The sequence below is a fragment of the Taudactylus pleione genome, unplaced genomic scaffold, assembly GCF_031769625.1.
Source record: "Taudactylus pleione unplaced genomic scaffold, aTauple2 ptg000738l, whole genome shotgun sequence".
In the NCBI taxonomy this organism is placed as follows: Eukaryota; Metazoa; Chordata; class Amphibia; order Anura; family Myobatrachidae; genus Taudactylus; species Taudactylus pleione.
Window position 1 is genome coordinate 363,651 of NW_028285140.1, and position 23,800 is coordinate 387,450.

Here is a 23,800-nt window from a genome sequence, read left to right on the forward strand (position 1 = left end):
TTTCTTCCATAGGTGAGTGAGAGTATCTAGAAATAACTTCCATAGGTAAGTGAGAGAATCTACACTGTCTTTCACCAGTTTAAATCTTTATTGAAAAACTTAGGGTTCTCCCAGGATGGGGGCCAAGCAAATGGTAGAGATGTTAGATGATTTGCTGCTGTTGGAAGCGCCGCTTGGGTCAGCACGACATATTATGCATACTAAGTACAGTGCCAATGCAACCAGGTATTGTGATTTATGGTTTAATATGACGAAGAAGAGTGTTAGGCCGTTTCCTAGAATTGGTAGCTTTGATAAGGAGATATTGAACTATGTCCGAGCTCACATCTGTTTGGTGCGTTCTCGAGTGAAAAAGGTACAATATTACGAATGTTTAAAATTATGGCAGCATGAAGGGGATGCGTGGCTTAAAGGTGTGCAAGTGACGCAAATTAGCGTTGCAAATGCATTACCAGAAAGTACACCCGCAGCGCTAAATTGCAATGCGTGCGAGCTGCGAAATGGCACGCACGTGCAGCACGGTAGCATTGTGGAAGGTATTGCCAGTGGTTCACGCGCACCACCGCCGCCCTATGCGGATGGGGATGCAGGTAGAGTTATTGAAAAAAACCCATAAAAATGTAACAAGTAATTTGTACCCTCTCTTAAGTAACCATAAGGAAAATGTTTATGATGTGGATGATGAGCCTATTGTTTTGTCTGCCATTTCCCATGCTGTACACATGTTAGATGCTCCACCACGACAATCACGAGTGGTGCCACCATCTCCATCAGTGATAGTAAAGGAAGTGTTAACATCCACTGCACCTGTAGAGGAAGTTGTTAACCCTATACGCAGCAGTAGTAGACTAAACCCCCAGCCAGGTAATAAGGTCAAAAGTAGCAGTGCGGCCGGTCTGCATCCCATCCGGACAATAAAACTGTTCCGAATGGGAATGCAGATTCGAACGGAGTAGTGCCCATAAGGGAAGTAGTAATGTATTGTCTTTGGACAAGAGCAGAGCTAAATTCCATAATAAATGATTTCCCCCGATCCCAAAAAGGAATTAGCCAAATGTCAAAGATTTTTGAGAAATTTGGGTAGTTCTCATGAACCAACCAACAAAGACTGGCGAGTGGTGTTAAGGGCCTGTCTGCCACGCAATATCGACGTGACAAAATTTATCACGGATTGTGTATTGGATGGAGATGTTCCCTTAACAGACGAAATTAATCAAGGTAATATTTCCCGCATTGTAACTCAATTGGGGGTATATTTTCCAGTAGTAGTTAACTAGAACAAAATTTTCACTATAAAACAAAAAGAGTGAATCTGCAGAAGATTATTGTGACCGGGCTCTGCAGGCTATCACCCAGTACACTGGGTTAGAAGATATTAAAGATAGCACTCACCACAGGGGAATGATTGTCACTGTACTCATGGATGGTCTTAAAGAGAACATAAAGACCCGGGTTCAGACCTCACAGCCTGGATGGAGGGGAGTCACAATAGACACCCTCATAGAATCCGCAATTGAACATGACAAGAACATCTCTAAAAAGAGAGAGATCCAGAGCGAGAAACTAATGGCTGTCAGTATTCAAGCTCTAGAAGGAATGACGGTAACATCACAGCCAGCAGACACATCTGCACCTGAACAGCTACACGTCCTCACTAATCCCACACCACCGCAAACACAGCCCTACCCCACTTATCCTACACAATCACAAAACCCATACTATCCACCACCAGAATATCCACCGCCACAATATCTTCAACCACCATACTACCCTCAAAATCTTTATCCTTACCCTCACCCTTTCCCCACTGCTCAACCCACACAACAACCTTATCACCCACCCGGCTCACAAAAATGTTTTAACTGCAACCAACTGGGACACATAAGTAAGTACTGCAAAGTGAAGAATGTAGGACTCCCAAACCAGACAGTATCTGTATACCCTCATATGGGATATACACAGAATACAGGAACCCCCAACAGGCACCAGCTCCAATTGTGGCCGTTAATGCTTTATTGGAGAGTGGGAGCCAACGCTAGGAGCCGGGTCATACCTGTGGTCTACAGATAGGTTGACGGGAAGTACTAGGGAAAAACCGGGAATGGTAATTGATGTAACTGATACCCAATCTCTTCTGCTTTCTTCCCTGTGTCCTAACACCCTGACTGTCAGTATCTCTTTGCTTTCACATAGGGGGAGGTGTACACTACACATGGACACGAGTGTCCCATGGGTTCATAGACAACCCCAGTTTCTTCTCCCAGGCCTTATACGACTGTTTACAATCTTTTCAACCTGCCAATGGATCTGTTCTGATACAATATGTGGATGATTTATTGTTGTTCCCTGTTTCATTTATGCCATGTTTAAATTATACTAAACTGTTGTGCTTCATCTCTCACACACAGGACACAAGGTTGCTAAGGACAAATTGCAGCCATGCCAGGCTAAGGTCAAGTACTTGGGAAACTGTCCAAACCCAGGGGCTGAGACACTACCTAGAGCAGTAGCTATTAATAACAGGGTTTAATTGTACAGAAGGTTGTATGCAGATACGGTATCCCTAGAGTATAGGGATACTCATTCATGGGTGATGTCTTTAAAAACAAGTATGTATAAGTTGGTGGGTAATAAAACTTTGGGAGAGAATGGACTGAGATGGCCAGAAGCACTACCGTTAGTCCTTCACAGTATCAGGACAACTCCTAGATTTCCCCATAACATGTCCCCCTTTGAAATTCTGGTTGGTCGACAACCTCATTTGATTATACGTCCACAGGAAGGTAACTGTAAAGTATCTTATATCAATGAGTAAGCAGTTAAAACAGCAGCAGCAGAAACTGAAATTGTTGTCACCTGATATGCCAGAAGCAAATTGTCATGATGTCAAACCTGGAGAATTTGTTATGATCCAAAATTTCTTATGCTCAGGTTGTCCGGTAGATCGGTGGGAAGGTCCGTACCAGGTGTTGCTGAAGGTGGCCGAGAGAGAGACCTGGGTCCATTCCACTCACTGTAGAAATGTCAACCAACTGGTGGAGATACAGGGCGGAGTCGAGGCAGATAACGTGAATCTGTCAATTGCGAGCCTGTTCCGGGAGGGTTAAAAGGTGCGGTGAGATACCTGAGCTAAACAAATGTGTAGATCAGTGCTTCCAGCAATGGAGTGGTCTGCTGTGGTCATCCTAGTTATTTCTTCCAGAGTTTCTATCGATGATCTGTTTGGGGATATCCAGTTCCTGTGATGGAGGACAGAGGACGGAGAGAGGAGCTGATGGTGATATCAATGAAATGGAGTCAAGAGGAGGAGTGCTATGCCAATCAGGGGAGTGTCTGACCAATATTAGTACTGTAACTGTTAAGAGATATGACCTTCACACATGTTGAAATGCTTGGTATTCATAAAAGCACACCATCACCATATCTTCACACACAGTATGAACACAGAGACAAAAGAAATATGATACCTGGTGATGTGCATAAAGTCACTCAGTTAATTAGTGAGACAACTGGCTTTCAAGTTTAGTAGCATTGGATCCCACCAGGATAGCTCACGGTACACTAAATTTTAGATATATCCAAGATCTTCCTAAACTGCTAGATAATATCACCGAGATGTATGATGACACCTTCAGGTATACAGGTAGGGAATTGCAAGTGTACAAGAAAGAACTGGTGCAACACTGACTAGTGCTAAATTACTTAACAGCTGTCACCGGAGGGTATTGTGTAACTTTGGCCATTCAGTTTGGAGTAAAGTGTTGCACTTATATCACAAACAATACCAGCGACCCAAAAGAGGTAATAGACCACAAGATGAATGAAATTCTGCAGTTAAAATGGGAATTTCAGAAGAACCACTATGCTTCAGTGGCTGAAGTAGAGGAGAAGGTAGAGGAATGGGTTTCATGGTTGAACCCAGTGAAGTGGTTCTCAGGTCTAGGGGAGTGGGTCCAGGAAATGATCGCAAGCATAGATAAACTCCTGATCCTTATACTGGTTGTCATCATAGTAATTGGCATATGTGTCAAGTGTGTTCCTAATGTGTTGAAGTGTGGAAAATGTAAAAATAAAGTACACCGGAAGAACAAAATTATAATGGTGGTTAGTAGGGACCATATGAATACTGAGGTAAATGTAGAACTGCATTACAACCCTGAACTAGGAAATACCATCATATAATGTATTATACTTAGAAATGCATAAACTGTATTATTAAAATTAGGGATGTGCGCCGGACCATTTTTGCCGGATTTGGATTTGGATTTGGTTCTAATTCGTCATCCGGCTTTGGATTTGGATTTGGATTTGCCAAACTGCGGTGACTGGCTTTGGATTTGGATTTGGATTTTTTGCCAAAATTGGCAAAAAAAGCTAAAATTACATAAATTGGGCTTTTTTTTTCTTCCTAGAGTGTTATTTACCTCAATAACATTAATTTCCAGTCATTTACAGTCAATTTAGACCACCTCACAGCTTAAATTATTGGTTTCACCATTATTGGCCAAAGGTTGCAGTGAGCTGACTGGTGACCAAGCGTCAGAGCAGCGGCGCAGTGGCACAGACACCACAGTTTAAAGCACATCTATGAAACTATGCCACACAGCAGTGGCAGAAATGAAAGGTAGTGCTAGATGGAATTGTCCTTGGGCCCTCCCACCCACCCTTTATGTTGGATCTTAAAAAGGACATGCACACTTTAACAAACAAAGCATTTCAGCGACAGGTACTGCCACTTTGTGGCTGAAGTGCTTGGTTTGTTTGGGCCCCCACAAAAAAATCTTCCAATCTACTAAAGGCAACAGGTCTACAGTGGCATGATGTCACCATCATTGCCATCCTCACCCTCATCAGTGTGTACATCATCCGATTCCTCACACAATATCAGTTCATCCCCGCTGGAATCTACCATTACAGAAGTATCTGTACTGTGACGTGATTGGTGGGAAAGGTTTTCCTCGTGAAATTTCCAGTTCATTTTAATGAACATCATTTTTTCTACATTTTGTGGAAGTAGCCTCCTTCGTCGTTCACTCACAAGGTTCCCGGCTGTACTGAAAACTCTCTCCGAGTACACACTGGAGGGTGGGCAGCTTAAATAATGCAAAGCCAGTTTATACAAGGGTCTCCAAATTGCCTTTTTTTTCTTCCAATATTCGAAGGGACTCTGTGACATGTCTACGTGTATGGTGTCCTGAAAATAATCCTCCACCATTCTTTGGATGGTAATCGTATTAGATGGAGTTGCGGTAGAGGTGTCACTGGTGTTGGGCAAATCTTTTAGACCCGACCAGATGTCAAAATGTTGACTTGACTTATCTGCATCACCACTGGGTCTTTTGGAAAAGGTGCATTTTTTTCTGGCTGCTGCTGCAGAAACCGAAGGAGGAGACGTCATCGTAGTGCCATGTGTCACTTCAGCTGCCAACTTGCTCACCAGGAGCGCTTTGGTTCTTTTAAGATCTGGGTCAGTTGTAAAGAAAGACACAGCATATGACTTGAACCTAGGATCAAGAATGGTTGCTAAAATATAATGATCAGATTTCAAGATCTTGGCCACCCGTGGATCCTGGCGAAGCGAACAAAGGACTTGATCTATCAGTCCAGCATACTTTGCGGAATCACTTTGTTTAATATCATCCTTCAATTTCTCCAGCTGCTTTTCCAAAAGCGAAATCAGGGGAATCACCTTACTCAAGCTAGCAGTGTCAGCACTCACTTCACAAGTGGCAACTTCAAATGGTTTGAGCACCTTGCACAAGACAGAAAGTACTCTCCACTGTGCTGGGGTAAGGTACATTCCCCCTCCTCTCCCAATGTCATGGCTTGTCGTATAGCTATGGATGGCTTTTTGCTGCTCCTCCATCCGCTGAAGCATATACAGGGTTGAGTTCCACCTCGTTACCACTTCTTGCTTCAGTTGATGGCAGGGCAAATTAAACTGCTCTTGCAGGTGCTGCAATCTCCTGCACGCTGTTGCTGAATGCCGAAAATGTCCCGAAATTTTTCGGGCCACAGACAGCATCTCCTGAACGCCCCTGTCGTTTTTTAAAAAACCCTGCACCACTAAGTTTATTGTGTGAGCAAAACAGGGGATGTGTTGGAATTCACCCAGCTGTAATGCTTTCACTATATTTGTAGCATTGTCAGAAATCACAAATCCTGAGGAGAGTCCAAGTGGGGTAAGCCATGTTTCTATGACATCTCTTAGTTTTTCTAAGAGGTTGTCAGCGGTATGCCTCTTATTGAATCCGGTGATGCACAGAGTTGCCTGCCTCTGAATGAGCTGGTGTTGTTTGTTAGATACTGCTGCTGCTGAAGGCGATTCACCCACCCAGTGGGCTGTCACAGTCATGTAATCTTTAGTTTGTCCACTACCGCTTGTCCACATATCTGTGGTTAAGTGGACAGTGGGTACAATAGCATTTTGCAGACCAATAATTAGGTTCTGTTTAACGTCCTGGTACAGCCGAGGAATGGCTTTTCGGGTAAAATGAAACCGAGATGGAATTTGGTACCGGGGACACATGACCTCAACTAGCTGTGTAAATCCCACTGCATTAATTGAGGATATTGGACGCAGATCTAATATTAGCATAGCTGTCATGGCGTCAGTGATCCGCTGTGCGACAGGGTGAGAGCTGTCATACTTGCTTCCCCTTGCAAGAGATTCTTTAACAGTCAATTGTTTTTTTGGTATACTACTAGTAGTCTTCTTTGTCCACTTCTGGGATGAAGATCCACCAGCAGCAGCAGCAGGCCTAGCGCTCAAAGATTCAGTTTCTTCTGAGGTGTCCTGGAAATTGGAGGAGTCACCGTGACTTAGCACTAATAAATTGGATGTTGTACTACCACTGATCATTCCTGAGGATATTGAGGAGGAAGGTGTTGTCGGCGGAGATTGCAGGTGCTGGGATTTAGTAGAGAGAAGGCATCTAGCTAATGCTGGACTGCTTGTTGTTATTTTTTTTGCAGTAGTTTCTGTTATCAAACACCTGTCATGAGCTCGCTGCAGATGACGTAATAGCGTAGAGGTTCCTAGATGTTTAACGTCCCTACCTCTACTAACTGTGGTCTCACAGAGGCTACAAATGGCTTGACAAACGTTGTCAGGGTTTGGGTAAAAGTAATTCCACACAAAAGATGTGGATTTCTTGGTTCTATGCCCAGGCATGGCAATGGCCTTCTTTTCTTGGCCAAGAGCTGCTTCCACTGGTGCCTGACTTATACAAATAATATCCTCATCCTCAACATCCTCATTAGTGCCAGCATCAGCTGCACATATATTCCTCTCATCCTCTTGCAATTCCACGGTGGCATCCTCAATTTCTATGTCCTCGGCAATACTGCTCATCCCCACAAGTACAGATGGAAAAGAAACTGTGGAGGGCGGCTTCTCTGAAAGGTCAGGCTTACACATAGAAATGTCACTTGTGGACCCACTTAGACTCTCCTCAGGGATTTCTGACATTTGTGTTTCAAAAAACACAGTTTGTTCGACTGCCTTATTGGTTTTAAATTTTTTCACACTTCTATAGTCTGATTGAAAAGGTCTTTTATCATCACGAGAGGCACAAGATGCCTCACTGACAGCTGCAGAACCACCACTCAGAAATAAAGGGCAAAGCCTGAGTCTTTCCTTGCCGCTACGTGTGGTGAATGGTATGTTGCCAATTTTCTGTTTCTCTGCAAAAGTAGTAGTCTTTAGAGGTTTTTTTTTTGTCTTTACCCCTGTAAAATCTAAATTTTTTGATTTCAGGTTCCCTAAGGTTTTAAAGCCTCTACGCCCTTGAGCATCAGCTTTAGATAAAAGTGATGGACTTCCAGCCGCTGCAATGCTAGCATTTACATGTTGTTTCTGCTCTCCTCTCAGTTCATTCTCGTGATCCATATTACTTTATCACTATGAACTGGAGTCACAGAGCTTGTATACACACAGTGGGCTATGCCCTTTCACGGAGCTTGTATAATAGACACAGTGGGCTATGCCCTGTCACGGAGCTTGTATAATACACTCAGTGGGCTATGCCCTGTCACGGAGCTTGTATAATACTCAGTGGGCTTATGCCCTGTCACGGAGCTTGTATAATAGACACAGTGGGCTATGCCCTGTCACGGAGCTTGTATAATACACTCAGTGGGCTATGCCCTGTCACGAAGCTTGTATAATACTCAGTGGGCTTATGCCCTGTCACGGAGCTTGTATAATACACTCAGTGGGCTATGCCCTGTCACGGAGCTTGTATAATAGACTCAGTGGGCTATGCCCTGTCACGGAGCTTGTATAATAGACACAGTGGGCTTATGCCCTGTCACAGAGCTTGTATAATAGACACAGTGGGCTTATGCCCTGTCACGGAGCTTGTATAATACTCAGTGGGCTTATGCCCTGTCACGGAGCTTGTATAATAGACACAGTGGGCTATGCCCTGTCAAGGAGCTTGTATAATAGACACAGTGGGCTATGCCCTGTCACGGAGCTTGTATAATACTCAGTGGGCTTATGCCCTGTCACGGAGCTTGTATAATAGACACAGTGGGCTATGCCCTGTCACGGAGCTTGTATAATACACTCAGTGGGCTATGCCCTGTCACGGAGCTTGTATAATACTCAGTGGGCTTATGCCCTGTCACGGAGCTTGTATAATAGACACAGTGGGCTATGCCCTGTCACGGAGCTTGTATAATACACTCAGTGGGCTATGCCCTGTCACGAAGCTTGTATAATACTCAGTGGGCTTATGCCCTGTCACGGAGCTTGTATAATAGACTCAGTGGGCTATGCCCTGTCACGGAGCTTGTATAATAGACACAGTGGGCTTATGCCCTGTCACAGAGCTTGTATAATAGACACAGTGGGCTTATGCCCTGTCACGGAGCTTGTATAATACTCAGTGGGCTTATGCCCTGTCACGGAGCTTGTATAATACACTCAGTGGGCTTATGCCCTGTCACGGAGCTTGTATAATAGACACAGTGGGCTATGCCCTGTCACGGAGCTTGTATAATACTCAGTGGGCTTATGCCCTGTCACGGAGCTTGTATAATACTCAGTGGGCTTATGCCCTGTCACGGAGCTTGTATAATACACTCAGTGGGCTATGCCCTGTCACGGAGCTTGTATAATATACACAGTAGGCTATGCCCTGTCACGGAGCTTGTATAATACACTCAGTGGGCTATGCCCTGTCACGGAGCTTGTATAATACTCAGTGGGCTTATGCCCTGTCACGGAGCTTGTATAATAGACACAGTGGGCTATGCCCTGTCACGGAGCTTGTATAATACTCAGTGGGCTTATGCCCTGTCACGGAGCTTGTATAATACTCAGTGGGCTTATGCCCTGTCACGGAGCTTGTATAATACACTCAGTGGGCTATGCCCTGTCACGGAGCTTGTATAATATACACAGTAGGCTATGCCCTGTCACGGAGCTTGTATAATACTCAGTGGGTTTATGCCCTGTCACGGAGCTTGTATAATAGACACAGTGGGCTATGCCCTGTCACGGAGCTTGTATAATACACTCAGTGGGCTATGCCCTGTCAAGGAGCTTGTATAATACTCAGTGGGCATATGCCCTGTCACGGAGCTTGTATAATACACTCAGTGGGCTATGCCCTGTCACGGAGCTTGTATAATAGACACAGTGGGCTATGCCCTGTCACAGAGCTTGTATAATAGACACAGTGGGCTATGCCCTGTCAAGGAGCTTGTATAATACTCAGTGGGCTATACCCTGTCACGGAGCTTGTATAATACACTCAGTGGGCTATGCCCTGTCACGGAGCTTGTATAATACTCAGTGGGCTTATGCCCTGTCACGGAGCTTGTATAATACACTCAGTGGGCTTATGCCCTGTCACGGAGCTTGTATAATAGACACAGTGGGCTATGCCCTGTCACAGAGCTTGTATAATAGACACAGTGGGCTATGCCCTGTCAAGGAGCTTGTATAATACTCAGTGGGCTATGCCCTGTCACGGAGCTTGTATAATACACTCAGTGGGCTATGCCCTGTCAGTTGTCACGGAGCTTGTATAATACAGTGAGTAGTAGAGTACACATACACACAGTGGGCTTATTATGCCCAGTCACGGAGCACACACAAGGGCTTATGCCCAGTAAAGTCACAGAGCACTGCCTACTCTAATCTATCTAACACTAGAACAGACAGCGCACTAGCTAACTACCTAACTACGCGTCACGCGAGAAATGGCGCCGACTGCCTTTTTATTGAGGCCGAACGTCACTCGGCTCTCGCGAGAATCCGACGCCGGACGGGTGACGTTCGGCCTCGAGGTGGAATCCGAGTCAGGCGGGAACACCCGAACTTGCGTTCGGGTGGACTCGGATTCCACCTGTTCGGAGCGGTTCGGATTCCTCAGAATCCGAACCGCTCATCACTAATTAAAATATTATTTTTTTTCTCATTTAAACATCTTAAATTATGTAAGTCTCTATTCCCCTTCAAAACTCCCTTTATAGGACTGGTGCATCCCCACATCTTTCCCATGATCTCCCAAGATCCGCGGTGTGCGTATAAATGGTAGTTTTATGTCCCCTCCTAGAGACCCATTATAGATGGATTGAAACCACCTTGTGCCATCCCATAAAAATAACGTTAAATAATATCCCATATGCAAGCCTAAAATTTATTTTAAAATCAGAGTATGATAGCATGTTTGCTATCAAAGGGTGGACTGTCGAAGCTGGTTTAGTGGCTGAGACAGAATCAGTGTAAAATTAGCTTGGAGCGACGCCATCTTGCGAATGGCAACCAGACACCATCTTAAAAATAAGAATCTGCACGACACCATTTTGCGAATGGCCGTCCAGCGCCATTTTAGAGAAACTCACACTTAAGTACATACAGCGATGCCATTATTAGCATCATGCGATCGCATATTATTAGCATTATGCAAACACATATCTCCCCATATCCCATATGCACATTAAATACGCACATCAGCGAATGGATAATGTCCTGCATGCGAACGCTGTTTATTAACTGCATGCGTACACATCTGCCCCAAGTTAAAAGTCCTCATTACATAAATCTAACTAGCGTCTTTTCCCAAACCCCTCATACTTACACACTGCATACCCTCATAAAAGGTTCCATAGCTTCAAAGTGTAATATTCAAGGTTTATTCAGTTATTACAAATGTTGTGAAATAAAGATTATTTGATATCTAAGGTTTAGTACAGGATAAACAATCCATGTTTGGTGTTGTACTGATCTACTCTGTCTCAACAGCTTTCCGGTGTCATCGGTGAGAAGATCGCAACATGCATTCTCAACTTATGGACTGTAGAGAGTTAAAGCACTAAAATGTACTGCTTTTTCCCCCTGCTTAGATTTGCATGCAGGGGGAAAAAGGAGACAAACGGCTGTCGGAGGCTGACCTGTGTCCATTTGAATCAACCTGTTAAATATTCTGTAACAGAAGCACCGTGACGTAGAAACAATGGAATTATGCCAAACTTGCCTATTGTGTTACCTATCCCTGTAGAGGTATAAATGTGCTCACAGACCCCAATCTGGAGTCTTCATGCTGATGCTGTTGATGGAGGTTTCTTACTGATGCCGGTAACTGGTCCCAGTGCGCGTGTGTATGTATAACTGTACCTTGGGTCTGTATAATTTCTTTGCGCTAAATTGTCTTTAGATCACAGCGTGTAACCTACTGTTTTTATGTTGAATAATATCCTTTGTGCGTTGGAAACACATTTCAAGGTCTGAAGGCTTTTATTTTACTGTATGGCTGCGTACGCAAATAGCGTCAATTCTAGAAGGTATAGGCAGGACTTAGAAGGTATAGGTAGGACTTAGAAGGTATAGGTAGGACTTAGAAGGTATAGGTAGGACTTAGAAGGTATAGGTAGGACTTAGAAGGTATAGGTAGGACTTAGAAGGTATAGGTAGGACTTAGAAGGTATAGGCAGGACTTAGAAGGTATAGGCAGGACTTAGAAGGTATAGGTAGGACTTAGAAGGTATAGGCAGGACTTAGAAGGTATAGGTAGGACTTAGAAGGTATAGGTAGGAGCGTATAAAAGTTTAGAAGGTATAGGAAGGATTGTACCAGAGGTCTATTTTAGATATAACATATAAATAAAGGATAATAATAATAATAATAATAATAATAATAATAATAATAATAATAATAATGTCACAGCAGGGCACCATACTCACAGTCTGACAGGAGCAAAGGATGCCGCTTACGCCCCCTAAGAAGCAGCACCCAATGGAGGTGCCACCATTGTTCTAGCTGAACTAGTTTTTTCAGGGAAGATGTTACACTGTACAGGTTCCACTCAGGGCAAATAGAAGCTGAGGAACTGGGGCTGAGATATCATTGAAGAATCAGTCATGGATGTATCCTTTCCTCTCTCTGTCTGTCATTTAGTTTCCATCCTACACTGTAAACTATATATATATATATACTGTAACTTACCAAAACCCTGGTGGATGTTGTAGAATATGATGTTTGTAGTACTGTATTTTGAGCATGAAAGTCCATTGGATTCTGTCCAAGACCCTCTCTGCATCATTGGAAAACAGACAGACTGGAGTTATCCTGTCATTAATTCAATGTATTAGGGCGAGATGTAGCAATTGTCGGATAAAAATTGAGATATATCCCCTGTGATTTATCTTCCGATACGAGGTGTTCCTTTCGGGTTTATGGCCCAGGAGTCCTATTACATATGCGCAGCCATCGGCGTGCGCAATTGTCCGGGGAAAGAGAGGAATCCTTCGGATCCCTCTGTAGGGATATTTGCGTAGAGAAGCCCATAGGCTCTATAGATGACAATGTCTATAGTGCTGAAGGTCCAGAAAGCAACGCTTTGCAGAACGTGCTGCATACGGGCACATCGCAGCCCTATAGATTTCTATGAGGAACGCTGTGATGCGGGTATGTCTGATACCTGCTGCAGACCCTTTGTAATACGTATGGCGAGTCATATGTATTGTGGTAACCTCATTTTCAACTGATACGTTCTGCCCGTAAGCTGATAGTTCCCGGTATGGGGTGATTACGGTGTATAATATATGGAGGAAAGTGATAAAACGTCAACTAAGTATTTTTATGCAAATCTTGACGTCCATATTGATCGGTGAAATGGGTTTATGATTGGAGTAACAATTGGGACACTTACCTTTTGGGATAATTATACATATGGAGATGGGATTACCCTGTATAACATTGGCCTGGTATGGGGTCCGTGATTAAATCATTTGATGCTTTGGGCCTGATGCCAAGTTAAAATGTCACCAGTTGGCGTAGTGTAAATGTGCATGTACTAACGTAGGCCTGTGTGTGTGTCTGGCCTGTGTGTGTGTGTGTCTGGCCCGTGTGTGTGTGTGTGTCTGGCCCGTGTGTGTGTGTGTCTGGCCCATGTGTGTGTGTGTGTGTCTGGCCCGTGTGTGTGTGTGTGTGTGTCTGGCCCGTGTGTGTGTCTGGCCCGTGTGTGTGTGTGTGTCTGGCCCCTGTGTGTGTGTGTGTGTCTGGCCCCTGTGTGTGTGTGTGTCTGGCCCCTGTGTGTGTGTGTGTGTCTGGCCCCTGTGTGTGTGTGTGTGTCTGGCCTGTGTGTGTGTGTGTCTGGCCCGTGTGTGTGTGTGTCTGGCCCGTGTGTGTGTGTGTCTGGCCCATGTGTGTGTGTGTGTGTCTGGCCCGTGTGTGTGTGTGTGTCTGGCCCGTGTGTGTGTCTGGCCCGTGTGTGTGTGTGTGTCTGGCCCCTGTGTGTGTGTGTGTGTCTGGCCCCTGTGTGTGTGTGTGTGTGTGTGTGTGTCTGGCCCCTGTGTGTGTGTGTGTGTCTGGCCCCTGTGTGTGTGTGTGTGTGTCTGGCCCGTGTGTGTGTGTGTCTGGCCCGTGTGTGTGTGTCTGGCCCGTGTGTGTGTGTCTGGCCCGTGTGTGTGTGTGTGTCTGGCCCCTGTGTGTGTGTGTCTGGCCCCTGTGTGTGTGTGTGTGTCTGGCCCCTGTGTGTGTGTGTCTGACCCCTGTGTGTGTGTGTGTCTGGCCCGTGTGTGTGTGTGTGTCTGGCCCGTGTGTGTGTGTCTGACCCGTGTGTGTGTGTGTGTGGCCCGTGTGTGTTTGTGTGTGTCTGGCCCGTGTGTGTGTGTCTGGCCCTTGTGTGTGTGTCTGGCTCGTGTATGTGTGTGTGTGTCTGGCCCGTGTGTGTGTGTGTGTCTGGCCCGTGTGTGTGTGTGTCTGACCCGTGTGTGTGTGTCTGGCCTGTGTGTGTGTGTGTCTGGCCCGTGTGTGTGTGTGTGTCTGGCCCGTGTGTGTGTGTGTCTGACCCGTGTGTGTGTGTGTGTCTGGCCCGTGTGTGTGTGTGTGTCTGGCTCGTGTGTGTGTATGTGTGTGTCTGGCCCGTGTGTGTGTGTGTGTCTGGCCCCTGTGTGTGTGTGTGTCTGGCCCCTGTGTGTGTGTGTGTCTGGCCCGTGTGTGTGTGTCTGACCCGTGTGTGTGTGTGTCTGGCCCGTGTGTGTGTGTGTCTGGCCCGTGTGTGTGTGTGTGTCTGGCCCGTGTGTGTGTGTGTCTGGCCCGTGTGTGTGTGTGTGTCTGGCCCGTGTGTGTGTGTGTGTCTGACCCGTGTGTGTGTGTGTGTCTGGCCCATGTGTGTGTGTGTGTGTCTGGCTCGTGTGTGTGTGTGTCTGACCCGTGTGTGTGTGTCTGGCCCGTGTGTGTGTGTGTGTGCGTGTCTGGCCAGTGTGTGTGTGTGTGTGTGTCTGGCCCGTGTGTGTGTGTGTGTGTGTTTCTGGCCCGTGTGTGTGTGTCTGGCCCCTGTGTGTGTGTGTGTGTGTGTCTGGCCCCTGTGTGTGTGTGTGTGTCTGGCCCCTGTGTGTGTGTGTGTCTGGCCCCTGTGTGTGTGTGTGTCTGGCCCATGTGTGTGTGTGTGTGTGTCTGGCCCGTGTTTGTGTGTGTGTGTGTCTGGCCCGTGTGTGTGTGTGTCTGACCCGTGTGTGTGTGTCTGGCCCGTCTGTGTGTGTGTGTCTGACCCGTGTGTGTGTGTGTGTCTGGCCCGTGTGTGTGTGTGTGTGTCTGGCCCGTGTGTGTGTGTGTGTCTGGCCCCTGTGTGTGTGTGTGTGTGTGTGTCTGGCCCCTGTGTGTGTGTGTGTGTGTGTGTGTGTGTCTGGCCCGTGTGTGTGTGTGTGTGTCTGGCCTGTGTGTGTCTGGCACATGTACCTCTTGGAGAGGCAGAATGGCGGAAGAAAGGGGAGGTCTGGCGCAGGCAGAGTACCAGTGTCTCATACACACCTGTAGGAAAACACATATATGCTTTGTTGGGGGTGTTGCACTTCCTGGAGGGCGGTTTATGAATTGGTGTAAACCAGGAGCGTACATACGTTTCCTCATAGACCCGTCCCCTTTGCGCTTTATGGCGTGAGATTCCATACTGAGTATTTTTTCCTCAATCTTGCATCTTAGTGCGCAAATAGTGTACTAGGTATTTAGGATTAGATTTTTGTTGTACAGGAATTCATATAACATAGCAGATAAAGCAGGACGGTGCATGGCGAGGGTCACTCATGTCGGACCTGTCTTTTGCCGGTTTAGCCTTGATTGTGTACTTTTTCCTAAATTTGACTTCTTAAGGCCGGTACATACTTGCCGATGCCGGCAGCGACAAAGCAACAGCGGTGCTGTGTGTCTGACCCGTGTGTGTGTGTGTGTCTGGCCCCTGTGTGTGTGTGTGTGTCTGGCCCCTGTGTGTGTGTGTGTGTCTGGCCCCTGTGTGTGTGTGTGTGTCTGGCCCCTGTGTGTGTGTGTGTGTCTGGCCCGTGTGTGTGTGTGTCTGGCCCGTGTGTGTGTGTCTGGCCCGTGTGTGTGTGTCTGGCCCGTGTGTGTGTGTGTGTCTGGCCCCTGTGTGTGTGTGTGTCTGGCCCCTGTGTGTGTGTGTGTGTCTGGCCCCTGTGTGTGTGTGTCTGACCCCTGTGTGTGTGTGTGTCTGGCCCGTGTGTGTGTGTGTGTCTGGCCCGTGTGTGTGTGTCTGACCCGTGTGTGTGTGTGTGTCTGGCCCGTGTGTGTGTGTGTGTCTGGCTCGTGTGTGTGTATGTGTGTGTCTGGCCCGTGTGTGTGTGTGTGTCTGGCCCCTGTGTGTGTGTGTGTCTGGCCCCTGTGTGTGTGTGTGTCTGGCCCCTGTGTGTGTGTGTGTCTGGCCCGTGTGTGTGTGTCTGACCCGTGTGTGTGTGTGTGTGTCTGGCCCGTGTGTGTGTGTGTCTGGCCCGTGTGTGTGTGTGTGTCTGGCCCGTGTGTGTGTGTGTGTGTCTGGCCCGTGTGTGTGTGTGTGTCTGGCCCGTGTGTGTGTGTGTGTCTGGCCCGTGTGTGTGTGTGTCTGGCCCCTGTGTGTGTGTGTGTGTGTGTCTGGCCCCTGTGTGTGTGTGTGTGTCTGGCCCCTGTGTGTGTGTGTCTGGCCCCTGTGTGTGTGTGTGTCTGGCCCATGTGTGTGTGTGTGTGTGTCTGGCCCGTGTTTGTGTGTGTGTGTGTCTGGCCCGTGTGTGTGTGTGTCTGACCCGTGTGTGTGTGTCTGGCCCGTCTGTGTGTGTGTGTCTGACCCGTGTGTGTGTGTGTGTCTGGCCCGTGTGTGTGTGTGTGTCTGACCCGTGTGTGTGTGTGTGTCTGGCCCATGTGTGTGTGTGTGTGTCTGGCTCGTGTGTGTGTGTGTCTGACCCGTGTGTGTGTGTCTGGCCCGTGTGTGTGTGTGTGTGCGTGTCTGGCCAGTGTGTGTGTGTGTGTGTGTCTGGCCCGTGTGTGTGTGTGTTTCTGGCCCGTGTGTGTGTGTGTGTGTCTGGCCCCTGTGAGTGTGTGTGTGTGTCTGGCCCCGTGTGTCTGGCCCCTGTGTGTGTGTGTGTGTGTGTGTCTGGCCCCTGTGTGTGTGTGTGTGTGTGTGTCTGGCCCGTGTGTGTGTGTGTGTGTCTGGCCTGTGTGTGTCTGGCACATGTACCTCTTGGAGAGGCAGAATGGCGGAAGAAAGGGGAGGTCTGGCGCAGGCAGAGTACCAGTGTCTCATACACACCTGTAGGAAAACACATATATGCTTTGTTGGGGGTGTTGCACTTCCTGGAGGGCGGTTTATGAATTGGTGTAAACCAGGAGCGTACATACGTTTCCTCATAGACCCGTCCCCTTTGCGCTTTATGGCGTGAGATTCCATACTGAGTATTTTTTCCTCAATCTTGCATCTTAGTGCGCAAATAGTGTACTAGGTATTTAGGATTAGATTTTTGTTGTACAGGAATTCATATAACATAGCAGATAAAGCAGGACGGTGCATGGCGAGGGTCACTCATGTCGGACCTGTCTTTTGCCGGTTTAGCCTTGATTGTGTACTTTTTCCTAAATTTGACTTCTTAAGGCCGGTACATACTTGCCGATGCCGGCAGCGACAAAGCAACAGCGGTGCTGTGTGTCTGACCCGTGTGTGTGTGTGTGTCTGGCCCCTGTGTGTGTGTGTGTGTCTGGCCCCTGTGTGTGTGTGTGTGTCTGGCCCCTGTGTGTGTGTGTGTGTCTGGCCCCTGTGTGTGTGTGTGTGTCTGGCCCGTGTGTGTGTGTCTGGCCCGTGTGTGTGTGTGTGTGCGTGTCTGGCCAGTGTGTGTGTGTGTGTGTGTCTGGCCCGTGTGTGTGTGTGTGTGTTTCTGGCCCGTGTGTGTGTGTGTGTGTCTGGCCCCTGTGAGTGTGTGTGTGTGTCTGGCCCCGTGTGTCTGGCCCCTGTGTGTGTGTGTGTGTCTGGCCCCTGTGTGTGTGTGTGTGTGTGTGTCTGGCCCGTGTGTGTGTGTGTGTGTCTGGCCTGTGTGTGTCTGGCACATGTACCTCTTGGAGAGGCAGAATGGCGGAAGAAAGGGGAGGTCTGGCGCAGGCAGAGTACCAGTGTCTCATACACACCTGTAGGAAAACACATATATGCTTTGTTGGGGGTGTTGCACTTCCTGGAGGGCGGTTTATGAATTGGTGTAAACCAGGAGCGTACATACGTTTCCTCATAGACCCGTCCCCTTTGCGCTTTATGGCGTGAGATTCCATACTGAGTATTTTTTCCTCAATCTTGCATCTTAGTGCGCAAATAGTGTACTAGGTATTTAGGATTAGATTTTTGTTGTACAGGAATTCATATAACATAGCAGATAAAGCAGGACGGTGCATGGCGAGGGTCACTCATGTCGGACCTGTCTTTTGCCGGTTTAGCCTTGATTGTGTACTTTTTCCTAAATTTGACTTCTTAAGGCCGGTACATACTTGCCGATGCCGGCAGCGACAAAGCAACAGCGGTGCTGTGTGTCTGACCCGTGTGTGTGTGTGTGTCTGGCCCCTGTGTGTGTGTGTGTGTCTGGCCCCTGTGTGTGTGTGTGTGTCTGGCCCCTGTGTGTGTGTGTGTGTCTGGCCCCTGTGTGTGTGTGTGTGTCTGGCCCGTGTGTGTGTGTCTGGCCCGTGTGTGTGTGTGTGTGCGTGTCTGGCCAGTGTGTGTGTGTGTGTGTGTCTGGCCCGTGTGTGTGTGTGTGTGTTTCTGGCCCGTGTGTGTGTGTGTGTGTCTGGCCCCTGTGAGTGTGTGTGTGTGTCTGGCCCCGTGTGTCTGGCCCCTGTGTGTGTGTGTGTGTGTGTGTCTGGCCCCTGTGTGTGTGTGTGTGTGTGTGTCTGGCCCGTGTGTGTGTGTGTGTGTCTGGCCTGTGTGTGTCTGGCACATGTACCTCTTGGAGAGGCAGAATGGCGGAAGAAAGGGGAGGTCTGGCGCAGGCAGAGTACCAGTGTCTCATACACACCTGTAGGAAAACACATATATGCTTTGTTGGGGGTGTTGCACTTCCTGGAGGGCGGTTTATGAATTGGTGTAAACCAGGAGCGTACATACGTTTCCTCATAGACCCGTCCCCTTTGCGCTTTATGGCGTGAGATTCCATACTGAGTATTTTTTCCTCAATCTTGCATCTTAGTGCGCAAATAGTGTACTAGGTATTTAGGATTAGATTTTTGTTGTACAGGAATTCATATAACATAGCAGATAAAGCAGGACGGTGCATGGCGAGGGTCACTCATGTCGGACCTGTCTTTTGCCGGTTTAGCCTTGATTGTGTACTTTTTCCTAAATTTGACTTCTTAAGGCCGGTACATACTTGCCGATGCCGGCAGCGACAAAGCAACAGCGGGGGCCATGCTGCATTTGGCGGCATGGCCCTTACTTACTATGTTGCCCGTCGTACCTGCATGCAGGTCTGATGGATGATGTCACTGACGACACGCGGGAGTGGGGTTAAACTCCCAAAAGCTCTTCTGCAGGGTGCTGTTCCAGGCATGCTGCTAGCCAGAAGCCAGGGCCGTGGGGCAGTGACAGAACCATCCACATAGCCCTCTACTCGGTGCACCCCTAGTTACGGCCCTGTGTGCATAGACCCCAGTGTTTTGGTTTCCGTTCTGTTTGGTTTCAGATTTCATTAAAAATTATTAAAAACAAGTAACGTCATGTAGTGTGGTGCTGATTTTGTTATTACATAAGCATTTATATCCTTATCATTCATTTACAGTCAGTTTCAGTAAATTAGTCAACAGATTCACTGGACACTGGATCCATGGATTGTGGATGGTGAGAACGAGAGTGCGAGGGCCCTGCCTGTGAGAGATTACAGTCTGTTTTATAGTTGCTGTTGGGAAACTTTAATAGTTTCTTGAATGGAACCTATATACGAAATTTCTCAATATTATGAAAATCATATGGCGGGGAAACATGAAAGTGGCAAAAAAATAAAAAAAAAGAACTTTTGTTAAATAACTCTGTTGTTCTTTTTCTCCATTCTTCTGCAATTTGTGTTCCTAACCAATTTTAAAACAATGAGATTACTACTTCCCCTCATATGGAATTGTCCTCTGCTAATGGTCTAATTGTGAAACGATTTACCTTGGTTGGGGGTCTTTGTCTGGGGGGCTTTGTCCTCCTGTCCTTTCCGGAAGCTGAGCGGTTTTCCTTCCCTGCTGACTGGTTACTACTCCGGCTCTTCGAGAATAAAGATGAGAAACATTTACACAGATCTCAGTGATCCAATATATTTATTTTTACACATATCCGTAAATGCGAAGCAGTCAGAATGTCGACAATCAAATTGTCGACACTGACATAAAGTTGACATTGGGAATGTAGACACATGAATTTAGGGTTCGGCTGCAATCAGGAGGTTAGTAGTTAGGCTAAAATACCATTGTTGACATTCAGACCATTATGCTGTCGGCATGGTATATACACCACACCCTGGGAAACCATGTTCCTGCTGTGCTGTGACAGGTGTGTGAGGCCTTCACTCAAAATTCCCATTCATTTTCTACCACTAAACTCTCAAATCTTTAAGCTTGAAATGACAACATCGTATAATTATAGTTTTACCTGTAATGCAGATTGTAGCAATTTTGTCTTCTTTCTATTCTGGTTTTGTGGCCGATAATCTGTACGGTCTTTCTCTCCAAGGATGCGGGTAGACGGATGGCCCTGCTGTTAGAAAGAGAGGTTGAGAATAATACCCGGGGGAGATGTATTACATATAACCTAGTGCTGATGCACTGAGTCTCCCTTTCCGGCTGGCTCCACTGGGCATGTGCGGGATCTCACTTGCAGCCTGGAGCACGGAAGCCGCTGCAGCAGGGACAGTGTTATCCCTGCTGTGGTGATAGAGCAATGACAGCTGCCCGTCATTTCACCCCAGACCCCACAATAGTACATGGGGAGTAGCGGTATGAGTGCACAGAACGTGCGCTGATACCGTTTCTTCCCCACATCGTCCCTTTATACATCTCCCCCTTTGTTTCATAGAGGTGAGGTCAGTCTCAGGAGAGCTGGGTTTGGTCAGTCTCAGGAGAGCTGGGATTGGTCAGTCTCAGGAGAGCTGGGATTGGTCAGTCTCAGGAGAGCTGGGATAGGTCAGTCTCAGGAGAGCTGGGTTTGGTCAGTCTCAGGAGAGCTGGGTTTGGTCAGTCTCAGGAGAGCTGGGTTTGGTCAGTCTCAGGAGAGCTGGGATTGGTCAGTCTCAGGAGAGCTGGGTTTGGTCAGTCTCAGGAGAGCTGGGTTTGGTCAGTCTCAGGAGAGCTGGGTTTGGTCAGTCTCAGGAGAGCTGGGTTTGGGCAGACTCAGGAGAGCTGGGTTTGGTCAGTCTCAGGAGAGCTGGGTTTGGTCAGTCTCAGGAGAGCTGGGTTTGGTCAGTCTCAGGAGAGCTGGGTTTGGGCAGACTCAGGAGAGCTGGGATTGGTCAGTCTCAGGAGAGCTGGGATTGGTCAGTCTCAGGAGAGCTGGGATTGGTCAGTCTCAGGAGAGCTGGGTTTGGTCAGTCTCAGGAGAGCTGGGTTTGGTCAGTTTCAGGAGAGCTGGGATTGGTCAGTCTCAGGAGAGCTGGGTTTGGTCAGTCTCAGGAAAGCTGGGTTTGGGCAGGCTCAGGAGAGCTGGGTTTGGGCAGGCTCAGGAGAGCTGGGATTGGTCAGTCTCAGGAGAGCTGGGATTGGTCAGTCTCAGGAGAGCTGGGTTTGGTCAATCTCAGGAGAGCTGGGTTTGGGCAGACTCAGGAGAGCTGGGTTTGGGCAGACTCAGGAGAGCTGGGTTTGGGCAGACTCAGGAGAGCTGGGATTGGTCAGTCTCAGGAGAGCTGGGATTGGTCAGTCTCAGGAGAGCTGGGATTGGTCAGTCTCAGGAGAGCTGGGTTTGGTCAGTCTCAGGAGAGCTGGGTTTGGTCAGTCTCAGGAGAGCTGGGTTTGGTCAGTCTCAGGAGAGCTGGGTTTGGTCAGTCTCAGGAGAGCTGGGTTTGGGCAGACTCAGGAGAGCTGGGTTTGGTCAGTCTCAGGAGAGCTGGGTTTGGTCAGTCTCAGGAGAGCTGGGTTTGGTCAGTCTCAGGAGAGCTGGGTTTGGGCAGACTCAGGAGAGCTGGGATTGGTCAGTCTCAGGAGAGCTGGGATTGGTCAGTCTCAGGAGAGCTGGGATTGGTCAGTCTCAGGAGAGCTGGGTTTGGTCAGTTTCAGGAGAGCTGGGATTGGTCAGTCTCAGGAGAGCTGGGTTTGGTCAGTCTCAGGAAAGCTGGGTTTGGGCAGGCTCAGGAGAGCTGGGTTTGGGCAGGCTCAGGAGAGCTGGGATTGGTCAGTCTCAGGAGAGCTGGGATTGGTCAGTCTCAGGAGAGCTGGGTTTGGTCAGTCTCAGGAGAGCTGGGTTTGGGCAGACTCAGGAGAGCTGGGTTTGGGCAGACTCAGGAGAGCTGGGTTTGGGCAGACTCAGGAGAGCTGGGATTGGTCAGTCTCAGGAGAGCTGGGATTGGTCAGTCTCAGGAGAGCTGGGATTGGTCAGTCTCAGGAGAGCTGGGTTTGGTCAGTCTCAGGAGAGCTGGGTTTGGTCAGTCTCAGGAGAGCTGGGATTGGTCAGTCTCAGGAGAGCTGGGATTGGTCAGTCTCAGGAGAGCTGGGATTGGTCAGTCTCAAGAGAGCTGGGTTTGGTCAGTCTCAGGAGAGCTGGGTTTGGTCAGTCTCAGGAGAGCTGGTTTTGGTCAGTCTCAGGAGAGCTGGGTTTGGTCAGTCTCAGGAGAGCTGGGATTGGTCAGTCTCAGGAGAGCTGGGATTGGTCAGTCTCAGGAGAGCTGGGATTGGTCAGTCTCAGGAGAGCTGGGATTGGTCAGTCTCAGGAGAGCTGGGATTGGTCAGTCTCAGGAGAGCTGGGTTTGGTCAGTCTCAGGAGAGCTGGGTTTGGTCAGTCTCAGGAGAGCTGGATTTGGTCAGTCTCAGGAGAGCTGGGTTTGGTCAGTCTCAGGAGAGCTGGGTTTGGTCAGTCTCAGGAGAGCTGGGTTTGGTCAGTTTCAGGATAGCTGCTGGCACTTTCCTGGGTGGTGATAGGAGGTTGTACACAGGGAAGTATAAATATGCCACTGGAACTATTTTCCATGCTGGCACCTCTGACTGATTGGCCGCTACGGTTCTAGCTGACCTGGTACTTCAGGTGACGATGTTACTGACACTCACAGTATATATAAAGGTATTATTCTGGGCAAAGGAATAGGAGGCCTAGAGGAGCCTCAGCTATAATATCATCAATGTACCGGTCAGGGAGATATAGCATATATCTCTCCTTCTCGCTCTTTGGGCCTATTCATCATACCTTACATTTCTCCGGAGATAATTAGGTAGAACTCCATGCCAGTTCTAAACCTAATTACCGGGGGAATCCATCATTCCTCCTCCCCATCAGTATCCATTCCAAAAAGCTGTCATGTTTGCGATGACAGCTTTTCAGGAAATAGATTTCCCTCTCTACACTAACTTACCGCAGCTGTAATCAGTGCTCTACCTTACCCCAGCTGTAACCAGTGCTCTACCTTACCTCAGCTGGAATCTACCTTACCCCAGCTGGAATCAGTGCTCTACCTTACCCCAGCTGTAACCAGTGCTCTACCTTACCCCAGCTAGAATCAGTGCTCTACCTTATCCCAGCTGTAACCAGTGCTCTACCTTACCAATACTGGAATCAGTGCTCTACCTTACCGCAGCTGGAATCAGTGCTCTACCTTACCCCAGCTGGAATCTACCTTACCGCAGCTGGAATCAGTGCTCTACCTTACCCCAGCTGTAACCAGTGCTCTACCTTACCGCAGCTGGAATCAGTGCTCTACCTTATCCCAGCTGTAACCAGTGCTCTACCTTAACGCAGCTGGAATCAGTGCTCTACCTTACCGCAGCTGGAATCAGTGCTCTACCTTACTGCAGCTGGAATCAGTGCTCTACCTTACCCCAGCTGGAATAAGTGCTCTACCTTACCCCAGCTGTAACCAGTGCTCTACCTTACCGCAG

At 48.0% G+C, this 23,800-nt stretch overlaps 1 protein-coding gene across 1 annotated transcript in view; it reads right to left on the reverse strand.

Moving 5' to 3' along the window:
• Nucleotides 1-23,800, reverse strand: part of LOC148477173 (uncharacterized) — a 58,677-nt gene that overhangs the window by 29,164 nt on the left and 5,713 nt on the right. The window contains exons 3-4 of the mRNA XM_088457084.1: nucleotides 20,376-20,480; nucleotides 19,896-19,991 (exon numbers count right to left, since the gene is read on the reverse strand). Of these exons, the coding sequence (XP_088313210.1) occupies nucleotides 19,896-19,991; nucleotides 20,376-20,480 (201 nt within the window). The remainder of the gene's footprint in view (nucleotides 1-19,895; nucleotides 19,992-20,375; nucleotides 20,481-23,800) is intronic.